Consider the following 16,185-nt stretch of genomic DNA (forward strand, 5'->3'; position numbering starts at 1 on the left):
TCCCAAAGCTAGTCAGATTTTCAGGCTATCCAAATTTACCTCATATGTATTCTAGTGGATATCCTGAAAACCCAAAAGACTGTGGGATCCCCAGGACAGGTTGGGAGGTCCAGTTTTAATGATATTGGCTCTTGAAAAAATCTTCTCAATAAGAAATGTATTTTTACTGTGAGGTAATGATTGGTTTTAAAATAAATTTTATATATTTGTTTTTTGAACTAGTACTCTGAGCAAAGATGACTAGTAAGTCATAGAGCAGAATCATGTAAGCAAGGTCTCATAAGAGTTAACATATCCTCCAGGAGGCCTGTCTTCCATGGAATCTCATGGATTCTGATCAGAATTAAAATGATAGTTTTTGTAGGAGCAGGCTACATCATGAGACATAAACCAATGAACCACTTTAGATATTCCAGGCTAATGGCATTCAAGAGAGACCATAAATTAATTTCAGATAAGCATTCCAGAGGGTTGATATTGACAATCTTCCAGAACCGGCATTTGACTGATTAGCAGACATAATCCACGTTCAACTTCATTATAATTTGGTCTAAGCCCCAAAATTCCATTAATTATGTACAGAACTTAAACCTATAAACACATACAGGGTAATTTTCAAAGGAAAATGTAAATGTAACATACTATTATAGTAATTTTCAAAAGCCCCATTTACCCACATTAACTGCACTTAATGCGGGTAAAACCTATTGACAGTTCAACAGTATATACTGTAACAAATTAAAAAAATATTGTTACAATATATGCTATTGCAGCATCAATAGTTTTACCCACATTAAGTGCAATTAATGTGGGTAAATGGGCCTTTCGAACGTTGCTACAATAGTTTGTTACATTTACATTTTCTTTTGAAAATTACCTCCTAATGTTAAAACTAAATAAACCAAAATCACAGAGGTCGAAATTTGATTACTGTAAACAAACCTTGTGCAACACAGCAAGTTCAGTGTATCATAGTTTGGGGACAATTTTCAGCAGCTCGCGTGGTTAAGAAGTGGTTGCACTTTTGCATCCATGGATCTTGTAGCCAATTTTCAAAAAGGAAACGCAGGTAGTTGCAGTTTGAAAATGGTATACGTTAGAAAGTATGTGGCCACAAAAGTGTCTAGATAATTTTAACCTACTTTATCAGTGGGAGGCAGAATGCGTACATTGAAAATTCAAATGTACATGGCACAGGTTACTCCACCGACCAAAACACGCTGCCCCCAGAAATGCCTCTTTTTAAACTGACAAAAGGTATGCATATTTTGAAAGCCTCTGCACATCTGTAGCCACTCTGGTATGGAGGGGGCAATCTAACTAGTTAGTACTTAGGTAGCTAAATCTCTTTGAAAATTGTCTATATGAGTGAGCTTACATCCAATTCAAATAAAATAGAGGGGAAGAACAAAAATCACAGGTGTTTTTTTTTGTGGTGCTCATAAGCATTTGGGTAGAAGATATGGCATCCGGAACACTATTTCTCCTGCAGCATGAAGAATGCAATATGGCATGCAAGTGGTGAGTTTCTCTTTTTTTTTTTTTTTTTTTACACCGCATGACATGCCATGGTACTCCAAGTATTACACCTGAAGTGAGAATCATTCTGGCTTCCACTCAATGGGCAAGATAACCTGTATGTGCCACAATATTCAAATTACAGTCTAAAGCTACCCCTATTATTGAAAAAAGTCTGTATGAAGATTCCTAACTGGCTTCTCCTTTCACCATCAGTGAAAAAAGTGTCTACAAGAAACAATGTTCACTTCTATGCAACTTAAAAAAAATGGTTAGTGACTTTGATGCCTGCAACTTATTTATTGCTGCATTAACTGTGTATATTGTTCAAAGACACACCACACACAAATTAAATAAATCAAGGTCATCTCCAAACAGGAATTAGTGGGTTGGACCCAGTCTGGTGCACAACACTCTTCCCTGGTAGCTGATGTTGGCCAATACCACACAAAAATTTTAAATAATAAATCTGCTTACTGCATACACATTTTATCAGATGTTTACAGCAGCCAAATCAGAAAATTTCATAATTTTACAGTTTAAATTTATGATGCGCAAAACCAGCTATTTCAAGGTTGCTATTGATCTGTCTATTTCACGGATGCTTACAAGAGTAGAACAATGACTTCTGTTCACATTAAGTCATGCTATATAATTGGTAATCTTGCCACAAAATATTCTGACAAGTTCAGTCGACACCTATTTCTACTACAATTTATCAACGATACAGACAGAACATGAACACTGTGGATAAATAGGTGATTGGCATCAATTCTAAGCACACATATATACAGAAATCATCAACAATTTGTCTATGATTTTAACACATACACCAGAAAGAGACAGCTCTTCATGATCAGCACTGTGGTTAAATACTGTAACCTGAAATCCGTCTCTAGACGTATGTGAAGCTGGCATATTTTTGTTTTCATCAATGTATATAAAATATACTTCTAAGCAGGATATTGCATGTGAATGGGAACGCTGTCCTGATAAGCCTTAAGATAGTAGACTGGGCCTCTTACAAGAACTTTAAAAATAAGAAATTAAAGGGAAGAGGGCAGTAAAGCCAAAAATCAAATATTACAATCCCTTATCCTGTAATTCAGATAGTTTTGCTGAATGTTTCTCACAAATACTATATCCACAGTAATGGGATACATCATCTTGAATGAATGTCTGGGATACACAGATCATCTATAGCTCAACAATATCTACGCTAGTCTAAAATTGCTTATTTTACGAATACTTCTTTTTTTTTTGTTTCCAGTTAACAATGGTAAAAAAAAATAATGGCCTGACAACGTTTGTAAAAGGAAAGGTTAAAACAGGCAGTACAAACAGAACAAAAAGCTGTATGTTAAAAACAGATTACAGACTAATAAATACATACATTAAAAAGACGAGTTCTCAGCAGCTAGTTTTAAAATGATCTGGGGGTAAGAAACTCGCTGTCCAAAATCCTCTCTGGCTGTGTGGTCTTGCTCTGAATGACACTCCACAAATGATACACAAGCTAACCAAACAGCAGAGGAAAAAAATGTTGCTTTGCAACTTAGCTGTAGAAAAGGTTCAAAACCACATTCTAAAAATACAGTGTAAAACCTATTGCAGTTATTTATAACATTCCTTGTGCACTTACTTGCCTTCATATTTTTTGTAAAGACAGAGGTATCTAATAGTCAATCTGGCAGCATTTTACAGTAACATTCTTGTACAGTATAAACCACTACACCCCACTGCCTCAAAACCAGGTTACACACCATAGAGTCCCTTGCTGGATTTCCAGGAAAGTTGTGGAAATGTTAATGGTTGACACCACAGACTTCACATCTAAGTACACCAAACGTTGCTTTGCGTTTTGAACAAGAAAATAAAACCTACAGAAAGGTTACTGATCTCTAAGCAGTATTAAACTTTCAACACAATGTATGCCTACAGAGCAAAAAAACAAAACAAAACAAAAATCCATGAAAGCAATCATATGTTTCATGTGACTGGGATTCCTGCAAATTTTCAAAACTGATAAAAATAATAAAAAGCTGAATGGTTCTGGGCATGCCAGAAGCTGATGCCGGACAACGCGATTTCTGTGACCCCCATCCTTTACTCTTCCAAAAGTTCAGATGTGCAGTTCCACGTGTCACACCGTGAATGAGAACTGATCCTGCTCTGTTGGTTTCTTCACCCAGGCCCCAAGCCCAGCCTTCAGGAATGCTCTGAACAAACATTCTTTTGCCGACTGGTATTCCGTTGCTGCCTGCTTCCACTCATGGTATAAGTTAGGCTTGCTGACTTTTGAACGCAGGCTGTTGGAAAGCTGTACATAAAGAAAACAAAAAAAGAATGGCTACTCAAAATATAATTTAGTCCAAAAGCATAAAACTGCTGGCAAAACGAAGTTATTACAACAGCTTTAAAATTATCATTACTGATATGAAACAGTCAGTAGGTCCCAAGATTTATCAATCACTCCCATAGTAAGGAATTTAGAAAGGGAAGTTATTTGCCTTCCAGGTGCCTCAGCTTGCAGGGTTGGGCAAATAATCCAGAGGATAGCTAGAGAAATGCAAAAGGGTGGTGAATGGGAGGGATATCACTGTGAATCTAGGCTTGGTTAATGATGAGCTAGTAATGATTCAAAAGCAGTTCATGAAGATAGGGAGGGGTCTTGAATAGGCAGATGCACTACCTATCTGTATGAAAAAGAAGTAAAAGGAACTGTTCTTACAAAGAAAGTCAAGTCACATTTGAAAGCATGTCATAGGGAAGGTGGTTTGGAGGTATTCTGGTAACTGGGAATGCACCTGGGAGGATAAGGCTCTGTATAGAAGGGATAGCTTCCATCTGTTCAGGAATGGTACAACCAGTCCTTCGTCATCATTTCAGGTTTTACTTAGACTGATGTTGAAATTAAGCATAGTGGAAGACACTAACTGCCCTCCCCCCAAAGTAAAGCAGTTGAGGTAACCACGTAATCTCTGGAGGAATAAAAGTGAGAAATTATCCATGCCATAAAATACAGTGCACAGAAATCAAAAGGAAAGGAGGGACAGCTGATGAAATCATGAAAAGGAAAAAGAAGATAACAAGCAAAAATAAGGAAAGATGGTGGCAGAGCAACAGCTTGCAGAATCATGAGTGTAAATGCCTCGTCAACAAAATCACTGGCAAAGGCAGACATGGACATTGATTGCAATGACCACGTTTTGGCGTGATGAATCCATTCCAGGGTATAAAAAAAAAAGAATGGGGGGGGGGGGGGAAGAATAATTCTTTATATTCCAAATACAATGGTAACCACTGAGGAATTGTGGGTTGCCCTGGAAAATCCTAAAAAGATTTTTTATGTACATACAAGTAACCTGTATAACTGCAGTCCAGGGAAAAGAGATGATTGAGTCATGAAGGACATCATTAAGATGGCACATAAAGGAAAGGCCCTGCCTGTATAGGACTTCGAACTCTTGGATATGGATTGATGTCTGCCTCCTAAAGCAACAGCTAGAAGTGGAGAAGTGCTGGGTGACCTGTATTCTTTGGCCCACTAGTTGAAGAGACCAATCAAAGGGAGGCGACATTGGATTTGGGTCTGACAATGGGGAGTGTTATTGATCTCATAGTAAGGGAATGTGTATATTTCACTCAGAATTTAAGTGAACCTTACTAAAACTATGGTTATTGACTTTAAAAGAACTGACTGCAAGAAGAAGATTGATGGTATTGAGGAGACCCTATCAGAAATCCAAGAGTTCAAAAGTGCAGAGTGGATAAGTAAAAGGGAGACATGAAAAGGCAATCAATCTTTGTAAAGCAGGTTAAGAAAAAGAAAAAGAGAGAGATTCCAATATGTTTATCTAAGGAGTTAGCAGAGATGGCAAGAACAACTAGATAAGCATTCAGAGAATACAAACAGCACAGGCAGAAGAGAACAGGTAGAATTATCAGGAAAAACAAAGGAATAAGGGAAGATAGATAGACAAGCAAAGACCCAAACAATAAGAGGAAGAGATAAACCTTCTTTAGATATTTAAAGGGCGATACAGACAAGTTGGAGAACATATGCTTCCAGTTTACACAAAGCTGGTGCGTTTGGTAGTCTTAGGTTTAAGTGCCTGCACCTGTAAATTCAGTTATGACTTGCTTTCCCAGCACATCTATCCTGAGCCTTCTCCCTGGATGGATCTGACTGAAATTTGACATGAGTGCTGGAACCTCAGTAAGTGACTGTCCTACCAAATTTCTGCCAAATCCATTTATGGAGAGAGCCTTTGAGAAATGTGCGCAGTTGGACAGACAGAGTGATAGACTCAGTGACAGCAAGGAGCACTCTGCACTGATGAAATGTGCCTAAAAATCAAATGGGGAAATAAACAGGCAACTGGTAAAGGACATAGCACTTTCTTAGTATTACCTTTTATAGCAAAGAGGAAGAAAGGGTATGTTATATAACAAACTTCAATATATGACTTATAACCTGATGTCATAAAAACAGTTTTAGATATATTGGGGGCTTAAGCTAGACATAGCCTAAATTAGAGTCAGTCATAACGAAAGTACTCCAGGATTTAAATCCTACTATCTCTTGACCCACTTTCCTTAAAATTCAATGACTTTCAACCAATACACTGTAACTGTTGGTTAAAATGTGTTTTGTAATTCACCTTGAGGGCACTTATGGAAAAAGGAGGAATATCAAATGTCTATAAATAATTAAAATCAACATTGGCAGCAGGGATGTCATCGCCCCCCCCCCCCAACCCCATCCCCACATGCCCAACAAACGTAATATAAATAAACACAGACATATAAAGTGTGTGGGTATAAAGGCCACAGCTTTATTAAATAGACATTGAATGCTACTTGCTACACCCGAACTGCTGACTTCTCATGTGGCAACCATCAGATTGCCCTTTTCTGCCATCCACCACACACAAGCAAGATAGCAACCATACACCCGGCCCCTCACTGCGTTTCCAAGCAAGGGGGACCTCTGCTGCGTCCAAACGGTAACCCCAACTACTGTCCCCGAAAGGACCTAATATAGCATGAGCCTCTAATGCTCAGGTCTAAGATTCCACTTCCCCTAGGGTACCCCACTCCCCATCCCCAATGATACCTCAGCTGCAACATACAATTGAATCATAAGAATGATTTGTGACAAAAGTACAGTCTCCATTCAGCCACTAACAAAATTTTACTACCTAGTTTCAAATAGTGACACATGAACACAAAGCAACCATACGGTACCATAATGCGTGAAAATTGGGCGGGAGGGTGGGATTGCTGCTTCCTGACACAAATATGGCGCCTTTGGTTCGCACCATAGATTTGAAAGCCCATGCCAAGTCATCACAGTGCGCCACTTTCCTCCCCCCATCCCTGTGCATGCACAACCTAAAGCAACATCGGCTGCAGCACACGCGCTGTTGAATGCAAGGCAGCGCACACCAAAAGAGATGTGAATAAGTGCCTGCCAACCGTAACTGGCAATAAGGGAGGGCCATGTGTAATCACCCATACATGTCCATTCACACAATAAAAAACTAAAAATAAAATCACTCAAAAGATGTAGAGAACATCTATCCCAGTGTCTTCAACTCTTCACCGATGACATCTGCCATCAAGATTATTCAGTCCTAGTGGGAAAGTCCAATTTTATTTCACACTATTGTGTCAGTTCCATTTCAATTTCCCCTAGCGCCTCTTTTTTACTGCGGCAGCCCATTTGTACATTGCATTCGGTGCCCTAGAGAGGTCGATGGCATGCGTTAGGAGAAAGGGCGCTCAATCATGAGTTCCTGTTTTCCGTGCACCGATATTGCATTGGCCTGAAAGTGAATTAACAGAAATTCCTGTAACCCCCCACCCCCACTCAGAATCTATGTAGAAAACCTACCATACCAAAAACAGCGCCAACCCTATCTATGAAAAGGCATCACTACAAATATTTCAACAGCCTTAGAATAGCAATGCACCTCCTACTGGGAAAACAGAACAAGTTAGACTGCTACAGATCTCCACACAAAACTAAACACTAATAAAATACCTCGCTTCTGTTACAAATGCTGAACAGAGACTGAACTTAACCTAATGCAGAATAAGGGGCCACAAATTAGAAATATAATGATGCAGACAAAGCCTAAATTGGAAAAATCCAAGAAGCCAGATTTTGCATGCAGTATAACTCTAGAAAGCAAAACTGAAATACATTCTCACCAATACTAAACAGAACACAAAGATATAAAAAAAAATTGTTCATCCCCAAAGCTGAAAATTCCAATCATTAAAACTGAAAGTAATTTTTTTTCTACATTTGCTGTCTGGAAATTTGATTTTCGTAATTGGGTTGATTATAGTTGCTCTTTTTTGCTTTCCTCTTGTTGGTCTTCTCCTGTCTTTTTCCAGTGTCTCCTTTGCATTTTTCTCTCATGTCTTTTTCACTTCCTTCCATTTATTAAAATTTTATATACATTTCACTCTCCATCCACTCATAAGTTTCACCCTTCCCCTCTAGGCCTTACTCCTCCTTTTTACCTCTCATGTATCTAACAGCTTTCCATCTCCCATACTTACCTCTTCATCAGCTCTCCCATGAGACACGTCTCCTTGTCTCTTATTGTTTGCCAAGCCTCTTATCTCCACATTCACCCACTTCCTAATGCCCCGTTTCCACCCTCTGTATTCATCCCTTCCCAGCCCTCATCTACCATCCCCTCAGCAACCCTTTCCTTTGTCATCCGTTCCTTCCTGGCCTCTAGCCCTTTTATTCTGTCCCTTTCCCCCCTACCTAGCTTCCAACTATCCTTCTTCCACCTACTCCTATTCAGCTTTTAATTCCGTCTCTTTTACCTCCTCCCCATTTCCACTCTCCCTTACCAACTACACTGTCTCTCCCCACTCTATCCACAGTCATCTATCCCTTTCCACTGCCTCTGAACACCTCCAGGCTTTTTACATCTGTCCACTCCTCTCCACACTTCTGCATCAAGTCTCTCATCCCCAGTCCATCTAACACCCCCCCATTCATACCCCCCACTCAATCACTAAATCTCTGTTGTCTCCCTAATCTCCCATTCATATCCCCCCACTCATCCCCAAGTCCCTGTTCTCCCTCCTATACAATCCCTGAATCCCAATTCACATTCTCACCCAATTCTTGTCCCCACTCTCCCCCCAGTTTCAGGTTTGTTCTCCCCTCCCAGATCTCCTAACAGCTGTCTCTGATGTCCTGTCCTTCCCCAAACCCCAGTGTGGCCTGGCTTTCCTTTCTCCCATCTCTCCCTTTATCTCATATCCTATCTTTCTCTTGCTATGCATCACCTGATCACCCCCCCCCCTCTATCCTGTACCATAGTCTCCCCTTCCTACGATCTAATCTGTTGTTTCCCCTGCCATAGCTGGCAAGAAGAATGGTACTCAATTTTGCACCCTCATAAGCTGCTGCAAGGGGCCAGGCCTGTGGTATGAACTGCAAAATTTACAAGAATTTCTGCTGCTTATACACAAAATTTGCCCCAGAGTAGCAGATGCAAGATTAAATGTCACTTCTTCTGCCTGCATCCTGGCTGTAGTGGGGGAGGAGGGAGCCATTGAAAGAGCAAACTGCACTGCACTAAGGGACTGGATAGGAGTTTGGGCTGCCCTGGATCCGGCAGGAGATGATCAAATGGGGGATGGAGGAAGTACAAGTCATGTTATTGGAGGGGGACACTTGCTACCCCCTGTTGTGACACCACTGCTTCCTCGGCAGCCAGTGATAACAGCGCAGGCTGGCTCTCAGTCAGATAACCAGGAGCCTCAACATTCTGCAGCTGCAAGTCACATTCAGATCTGTAAAGAGTTGCATGTGGTGCCAACTCCATGAGTTGCTAACCCCCGGTGTAGGTTATGGCACCATGAAGACTAAACAATACAAAAGCAGCATATAAATTCATTATTGAAATGTTTAAATAGCCCAATACAAATTACTGCTGGATTAAGTAAAACTGAAACATAAGTGTAAAGTTACATTCCATAAAATATCTCTTCCTTTATACCATACCTTGGAGTGAATGCGCATCCAGCGGCTATACAGAGCATGCTTACAGAGACGAGATGCACGACCCATTTCATCCTTGCCTGTTGTAGCATTAATCATTTCAAGGCCAGTGTCTCCTACTGCCCAATTTACACTGAAATTAGGGGCTTTCCCTGGTTGGCGGGCTTCTGCATTGCTAATTCCTAAAGTCAACCAAAAGAAAAGATGAGAACCTTTTAGGCTTTCTCTGTAACACTGTTTCAGAGGTCAATTAAGGATACTGTGCCTATGAACACTAATCCAGTCAACTCATGGGTCTACATCTTGATATCAATGATACATTCTCCCACAACTGGAATAAAATATTTTCCTCCATTTTCAATTTGAATTTGATATTTAGGGAAATAATTGAATCTACGTTTTGAGGCCATGTACCAAGGCAAACTGACTGACTGATGATTGTCCTCACTCAATTCAGCTAAGGGAACCTGCAACCCCCTTGAAGGGCTGTCAAGACTGAAAAAAAAAAGCTCTTCTTGTTTTGTTAGTCACTCTTATGCTTGTGGGATGAGCACACACAGCAAGTAAATCATTGCTATAGGAGTCCTAAGATGATGACCATAGTCCAAATAAAAAAAGTGCTGTAAACTATTGGAGAATGTTAAATGTATTATCTCTCTGTGGGAGCCAGCTAACTACCTGATAGTTGAACAGTTAAACAATAGAGTTAACCATCTGCTGTCTGTGGTTGCCAGAGAGATAGCTGTTCTGATGTAATCAATTACTGTGATAAAGCAAACCAGCCACTGATAAAGTTGGTCTGTCTGATTAACCATGGTCAGAGAGAGAAAAGAAATAAAAGTCTTCATTTTTTAAAAAGCGTTTTGTTTATGTATTTTTAATTATATTACAAAGAATACTTTGCACTGAAATATAAGAGTAACAATTATAAATAGTCCAATCCATTACCTTATTAAAGAAACCATTCAGTCTTAATTAGACCACAAACAAAAAAGGTAATATGGAGCAGCGGTTCTCAACCGGTGTGTCGCCAAGCACTAGCAGGTGTGTCGCGCACTTCCTGGTCTCCCACTGCTCTTCTCTTCCTCTCCTCACCCCAGCAAGATGCACACAGTTCTTCAACGAACACTGCTGCTGTTCCTGCCCGTGTTATCAGCACTTTCAAGCCCAGAGTGGAACGGCAGCAGTGTTAGCAAAGCCGGCACAGCAACATGGCCTTTTCTTCTTCCCACCCCTGCGGCCCGGAAGAGGAAGTGATGTTTACTAGGCACGCGGGAAGAAGAAAGGGCCATGCGGCTGCTGCAGAAATCATGTTCCAAGGCTCCCTCGACTCCCCACGGCATCGCAGAGGTAAGAAAGCAGCACTCAGCTGTTTGCCTGTGTTGCGATCATCGCGGTGCAAAGCAGTCAGCTAAGAAGGTGGGTGCAGGGATTTCCTGCTGCGCGGCTCTTTGGGAAATATGTTGATTAGCTGCCCCAGGTCTGCAGCGTTTAACTTTTTTTTTTTTTTATATGGCCCCTGTTCCAGACCTACAGGTCCCGCTGATGTCATCACTGACATCAGCAAGATTGTGGCCTAAATGGTAAGGCCCCCAATGCCTTCTGCCGTTTCCCTCTCTCCTTCTTGCAGCGGTACTAGGCTCAGAGACTCACACCTGCGGCAAGTTATTTGTGGGAGGGCTGGCAGCTGTAGTGGCTCTAGCACAAGAGGAGGGCGGAGTGAAAAACACACACATATAGGAGTAGATTTTAAAAGGTGCACGCGGGAGTAGATTTGTTCGCGCAACCCGGCGCGAACAAATCTACTCCCGATTTTATAACATGCGTGCGCTGCCACGCGCATGTTATAAAATACAGGATCAGCGCGCGCAAGGCTGCACAAAATCGGCAGCCTGCGCGCACCGAGCCGTGCAGCCATCCTCCGTTCCCTCCCGGCCCCCCCTCCCACCTTCTCCTCCCTTGCCCTATCTAACCCACCCCCCAGCCCTAACTAATTCCCCCCCACCTTAATTTTACAAGTTACACCTGCCCGAGGCAGGCGTAACTGTGCGCGCCGGCTGGCTGCCGACGCGCCATGTTCCGGTCCGGGGGCTGGTCCGGAGGCCCCCGATGACGCGCCGGCTGCAACACGCCCCCCCAACACGCCCCCCCCCAGGAAAGCCCCGGGACTTACGCGCGTCTTGGGGCTTAGGCTCGGCTCGCGCTGGGGATGGAAGTTATGCGCATATTTTACGCGTGTAACCCTTTGAAAATCTGCCCCATAGAGAAATCACAACAACAAAATGTTGTTCCATCACGATCAAGATGTGGGTTGCCTTTGTCTCCTGCAATTTGATGCTTGGAGACCTTTTGTCCGCTTCGAGATTTAAATACTGTAAACACCTTCTGCCATCGAGACATTGGGTTGTTTGAAACAAATCTCCGCCGTGTTGGGTCCAGCCTTCGTGCCCAAACTGTTAATGATTTAAATGTCAAATTTTAAAGAAAACTCTTCTGAATTCACCTGACCTAAGCGACTTGCCGGTCCTTCCAGTGCCTTGAAGCACTTCTTTCCGCGATGTTCCAAGACTCACGTTGAGCTTTATGCCACGAGTTAAATTCTAAATACCTTTATACGTCTCAACTATTAAGCTGTTTTCCCAGCAAGTGCCTCAGCTGCTAAAACTATATTGCCCCTTATACAATATACAAATTTGAGAAATTTCCGGTCCCCCTGACGTAGCTTGATGAGAAAATTAGCCGTGTCAGGGTCCTTCGCATTCACAAAATTGTCTACTGTGTATTTAATTTCGTTCACATTGTTCAGTGTGCATATGTAAAATAAATAATATCTTTGATGTTACACTGTCATTGTCTGGCATATTTTATGCCACACATTTTGTTGTTGTGAACTGTAGTGGCTCAACACGCAGATGTCCACTCCAGCTCTTCCCTTCGGGAACACTTCCTGCCTCTCCCTCAGGCTATGGGGAACCTGCAAACTGGCTCCTGCAGTTCAAAACACAGCCTCATCATACCATGGGGAGCCCGTCATTGGCTTCCCTGGGCTCTGCAGATCCACAACCTGCAGCCACTATTCTCAGCCCCTCCTCCTTGCAGCCTCTGCACTGTGGGAGCTTCCCCTGGCTCCTGCAGCTAGAATTGTGGCCTTTCTGTTCTTGACCACTCACCCATGTGACCAAAGGCCCACAGAGAGAGAGTCACTGACTCCCCCACAGCACTTGCACATCACGCCTACTCGATGGATTTCCCAAACTACCGCATGGCAGGAAATCTTTGCGGCCACATTCTCAGCTGACTGTTCTGTGCTTTGATGATCGCAGCACAGGCAAACAGCTGAGTGCTACCTTCTTACTGCTGCGGTGCCGGGGGCCAGTCACTTCTATAGAAGTTCCCAGCCTGTCACAACTGCTTTAATAGCAAAATACCGGCTGCCTTGGGCTATAGCTGCCTTGTGTGCTAGGGGTGGGGGTGAGTGAGTGAGACAGAGAGAGTGAGCCAGCATGTGTGTAAGTGTGTGAGAGAATGTGTATGATTGAGACTGTGTGTGTAAGTAAGAGAGAGAAAAAATGTGTGAAAGCAAGAGATTGGTCAAGGGTGTCATTGGTGTGTGTGTGTGTGTGTGTGTGAGAGAAAGATTGGTCAGGGAGGTGACTTGTGTGTGAGTGACAGAAAGATGACTGGTGTGTGAGTGAGTGTGAGTGAGAGTGTGTGAGTGTGAGTGAGTGTGTGAGACTAGTCATGGACCCTAAGGAAGAGGAGCGTCAGAGCAGAGATTCATCAGCCATTGCTCTTTCTGGTGTGTGCTAAGGCCTACGAGGGAAAGGCGTGGGAGAGTTGCCGGAGAGGGTAAGTAAAGGTGGTTTTTAAAGTTTATCTTTCTTGATTAACTGCCATTTTAATTATTGGGTACTATGTAATGTGTCTGCTGTTTGAAAATATTTTATTGGTGTTTAGAAAATTTTTAATAATTTCGTGAGTTTTTAATGATCAGATGTTATTCTATTTATCAGCTGTTTTGAAACATGTATTATTCTAGTTTTAGAATTATTTTATATCACTTGAGAAATGTATAAATAGAAATGTGGAGACAAAAACTGAACTGGAAACAGCAAGAACTGAGTGAGTGTGTGTGAGTGAGTGTGTGAGGGAGGGAGTGTGTGTGAGTGAGTGAGTGTATGCAGTGCAACAATGGAAAAACAAAATCATTAACTTGATGGTCACTTTATTCTGTATTTGGTGAGGGTCTATCTGTGTTCTGCATGTGTGACCCAGGTAAAGGTATTCCTCAAGCTTGTAATTTCTGTGTAGGGATCTATAGCAGCTTGGCTTATTCTGTTTTCCTCATAGGAGGTGTATTGGTGTTTAGGGCCTGGTTAAATATTTGTAGTGTTGCCTTTTCATAGGTAGGGTTGTTACTGTTTGAATGAGTTCCATAACTTTTTGAGCATTAGTTTGTGCAGATCCTGGGAGTCTATTAGGTGCTATATTTCTGTTTCCATTTCTTCAGTTTTGCACTGCATGCAGAGTGGCTTTTTTGGGTCTCCATTCCAGTTTGTCTCCATATTTGTAATCTGCGGTCTTTCTGTATGTACTTGGTGAAGGTCGATTCTATGTGTGTGACAGAGGTGAAGTATTTTACTAGCAAATATTATTTGTTGCGTTTTCTCAATAGGACATTTATTGGTGATAAATTTCTGTTTTTTTTCATAAGGAAGGCTATTGCACATAAAAACTGTTTATGTTGCTGTTACTGAGATGATGCAAGAAAGATCTTTTTTGCAATGTAAATTGAAAGGGTAATGTCCTAGTTCTGTTCTGCACCCACTGTTAGGGGGTCAGGACAGTTCCTGTAGATACAGAGTATATGTTTTCATTTAGGTCATGTGTTCAGTGTGCCACGCATGTGAGAACCATCTGTCAGGTGTGTCCCGACAGAAAAAAGATTGAGAGGGAGGGACATAAAAAAAAAAAAAAAAAAAGGAGAAATCAGAAGAAAATGTTTAGGAAATCACTATAAACATGATATTAATTTGTGATCAAATCTAAAGATGTTCAGTTTACGGATTATATTATAGGACTAGAAACCAGAGGTTTCCTAGAATTTACAAATGCTTGCAACTGTTCAGGAGCAAAAATAAATAGCTCTCATTATCCAATTTGATGAACCATTTACAAGAGTATCTTAATTTAAAATTAGCCCCTAATGCAGGAAATTCTTGAAGGAGGGCTAAGAAAACTCTTCACCTCTCCTCAGTTACACAAGAGAGATTAGGAAAGATCCGAACAGCACAACCCATGAAAGAATCACCAATATTTTTAAAGAAACTTTTCATAATGAAGCTAAGATCTGATTGTGAAAAAAATGAAATCAAAGTGGTTCTTTCAATGATCTCTAAATTTGAAGTCTCTAAGATCGTTAAATCTAAGGCCTTGACTTGTGTCTGTCTGTTCTCAAATGTAAGGAAATAAACTTTATTTAGAGCAGGAACCATCTCATCAGAATTCTTCAGTTTCTAAAAAACATCGCCTCAAAGTCACTCTAGGGGTTTCACCCACAACCCTAGGAAAGTTAGTGTGTCTTAAATTAAGATGACATGATCTGTTTTCAAGAAGTTCCATTCTTCTCTGAAGATTCTGCTCCTTAATTAACATAGACTGAGTACTTTAAATAGAAGAAACATTTTGCTCTAAAGATAAGTCTCTCCTGAGATTTATTTTGAAAAATATTACATGCAGAAATATAAGACTCAAACAGATATGAAACATTGTCAGCCTTAGTGGAGCAATAGGCACAATTTGGCCTATAGAGACCATTAAATCCCAAAGTGCATCCATTGTGACCACTGCCAGTTTAGGAGGAACCTCATAAAGAGAAGAAATGTTAGGAACCTGATTAAATTTACCATCAGACTCCTCAACGGCTTCAAATATAGAAGATGGCAAAACCGCAGCCTCTCCCCAAGGAGTTACCTATAGCAGCAACAGCAACCATATTGGCTTCAGGATCTCCCTTTGAAGCAGCTTCAGCCGTGACAACTTTGTTTGGCAAGGGTGCAACATCTGGGGTCTTGTCGCATTGAGCTGTTAGCAAGCAAACATCAAGGAGGCTGAAAGAAGCCTCTTCCCCAGCTGAGACTGGATCTCCTCCACCAGAACCGGCAATGGGAGACACCCCCCTCCTGAATGGCAGAGGCCTCAAACTCCAATATCATCCATTGCCCAAAAGGCAAAACAGGCTCCAAGGAGTAGACATGCATTATGCCTTTGTGTTTTGAAGGCATATAAATGAAGAAATCTGAAAAGTCAAAGAGGAAATCTCGGACTGCTGATTTGTGAACAGATCATGCCAGTATCTTGTCTCCCATCAGTTTTCATTCTGAGCTTTTTTCTGGAGACAAAGAACTGATCAGATACCCAAAAAATGGGATTTTGTCGGAGGGCAGTAGGGTGACTGAACACCATTCCAGTTTACATATTGATGAATCAGCTTCCTACAGTGAGCACTCCTGTGTGTCTAAACCCTGTCTGGAACAATGACAAAGCTTGAAAATTTCATCATATTTCAAGTGGCTAATATTTTGTCACTGGTAGTTAAACTATTACTATGCATGTTGCATGTTTTA

At 41.5% G+C, this 16,185-nt stretch overlaps 1 protein-coding gene across 5 annotated transcripts in view; it reads right to left on the minus strand.

Moving 5' to 3' along the window:
* Positions 1 to 1,471: 1,471 nt before the first annotated feature.
* ADARB1 (adenosine deaminase RNA specific B1) overlaps positions 1,472 to 16,185 on the minus strand; it is a 502,731-nt gene continuing 488,017 nt past the window's right edge. For all 5 annotated transcript variants that reach the window (XM_029606158.1, XM_029606159.1, XM_029606160.1 and 2 more), the window contains 2 exons: positions 9,563 to 9,741; positions 1,472 to 3,838 (listed from right to left, as the gene is read on the minus strand). In XM_029606158.1, coding sequence (XP_029462018.1) covers positions 3,662 to 3,838; positions 9,563 to 9,741 — 356 coding nt within the window. In that variant the 3' untranslated portion in view covers positions 1,472 to 3,661. The remainder of the gene's footprint in view (positions 3,839 to 9,562; positions 9,742 to 16,185) is intronic.

This window comes from Rhinatrema bivittatum, chromosome 6 (assembly GCF_901001135.1).
Source record: "Rhinatrema bivittatum chromosome 6, aRhiBiv1.1, whole genome shotgun sequence".
In the NCBI taxonomy this organism is placed as follows: domain Eukaryota; kingdom Metazoa; phylum Chordata; class Amphibia; order Gymnophiona; family Rhinatrematidae; genus Rhinatrema; species Rhinatrema bivittatum.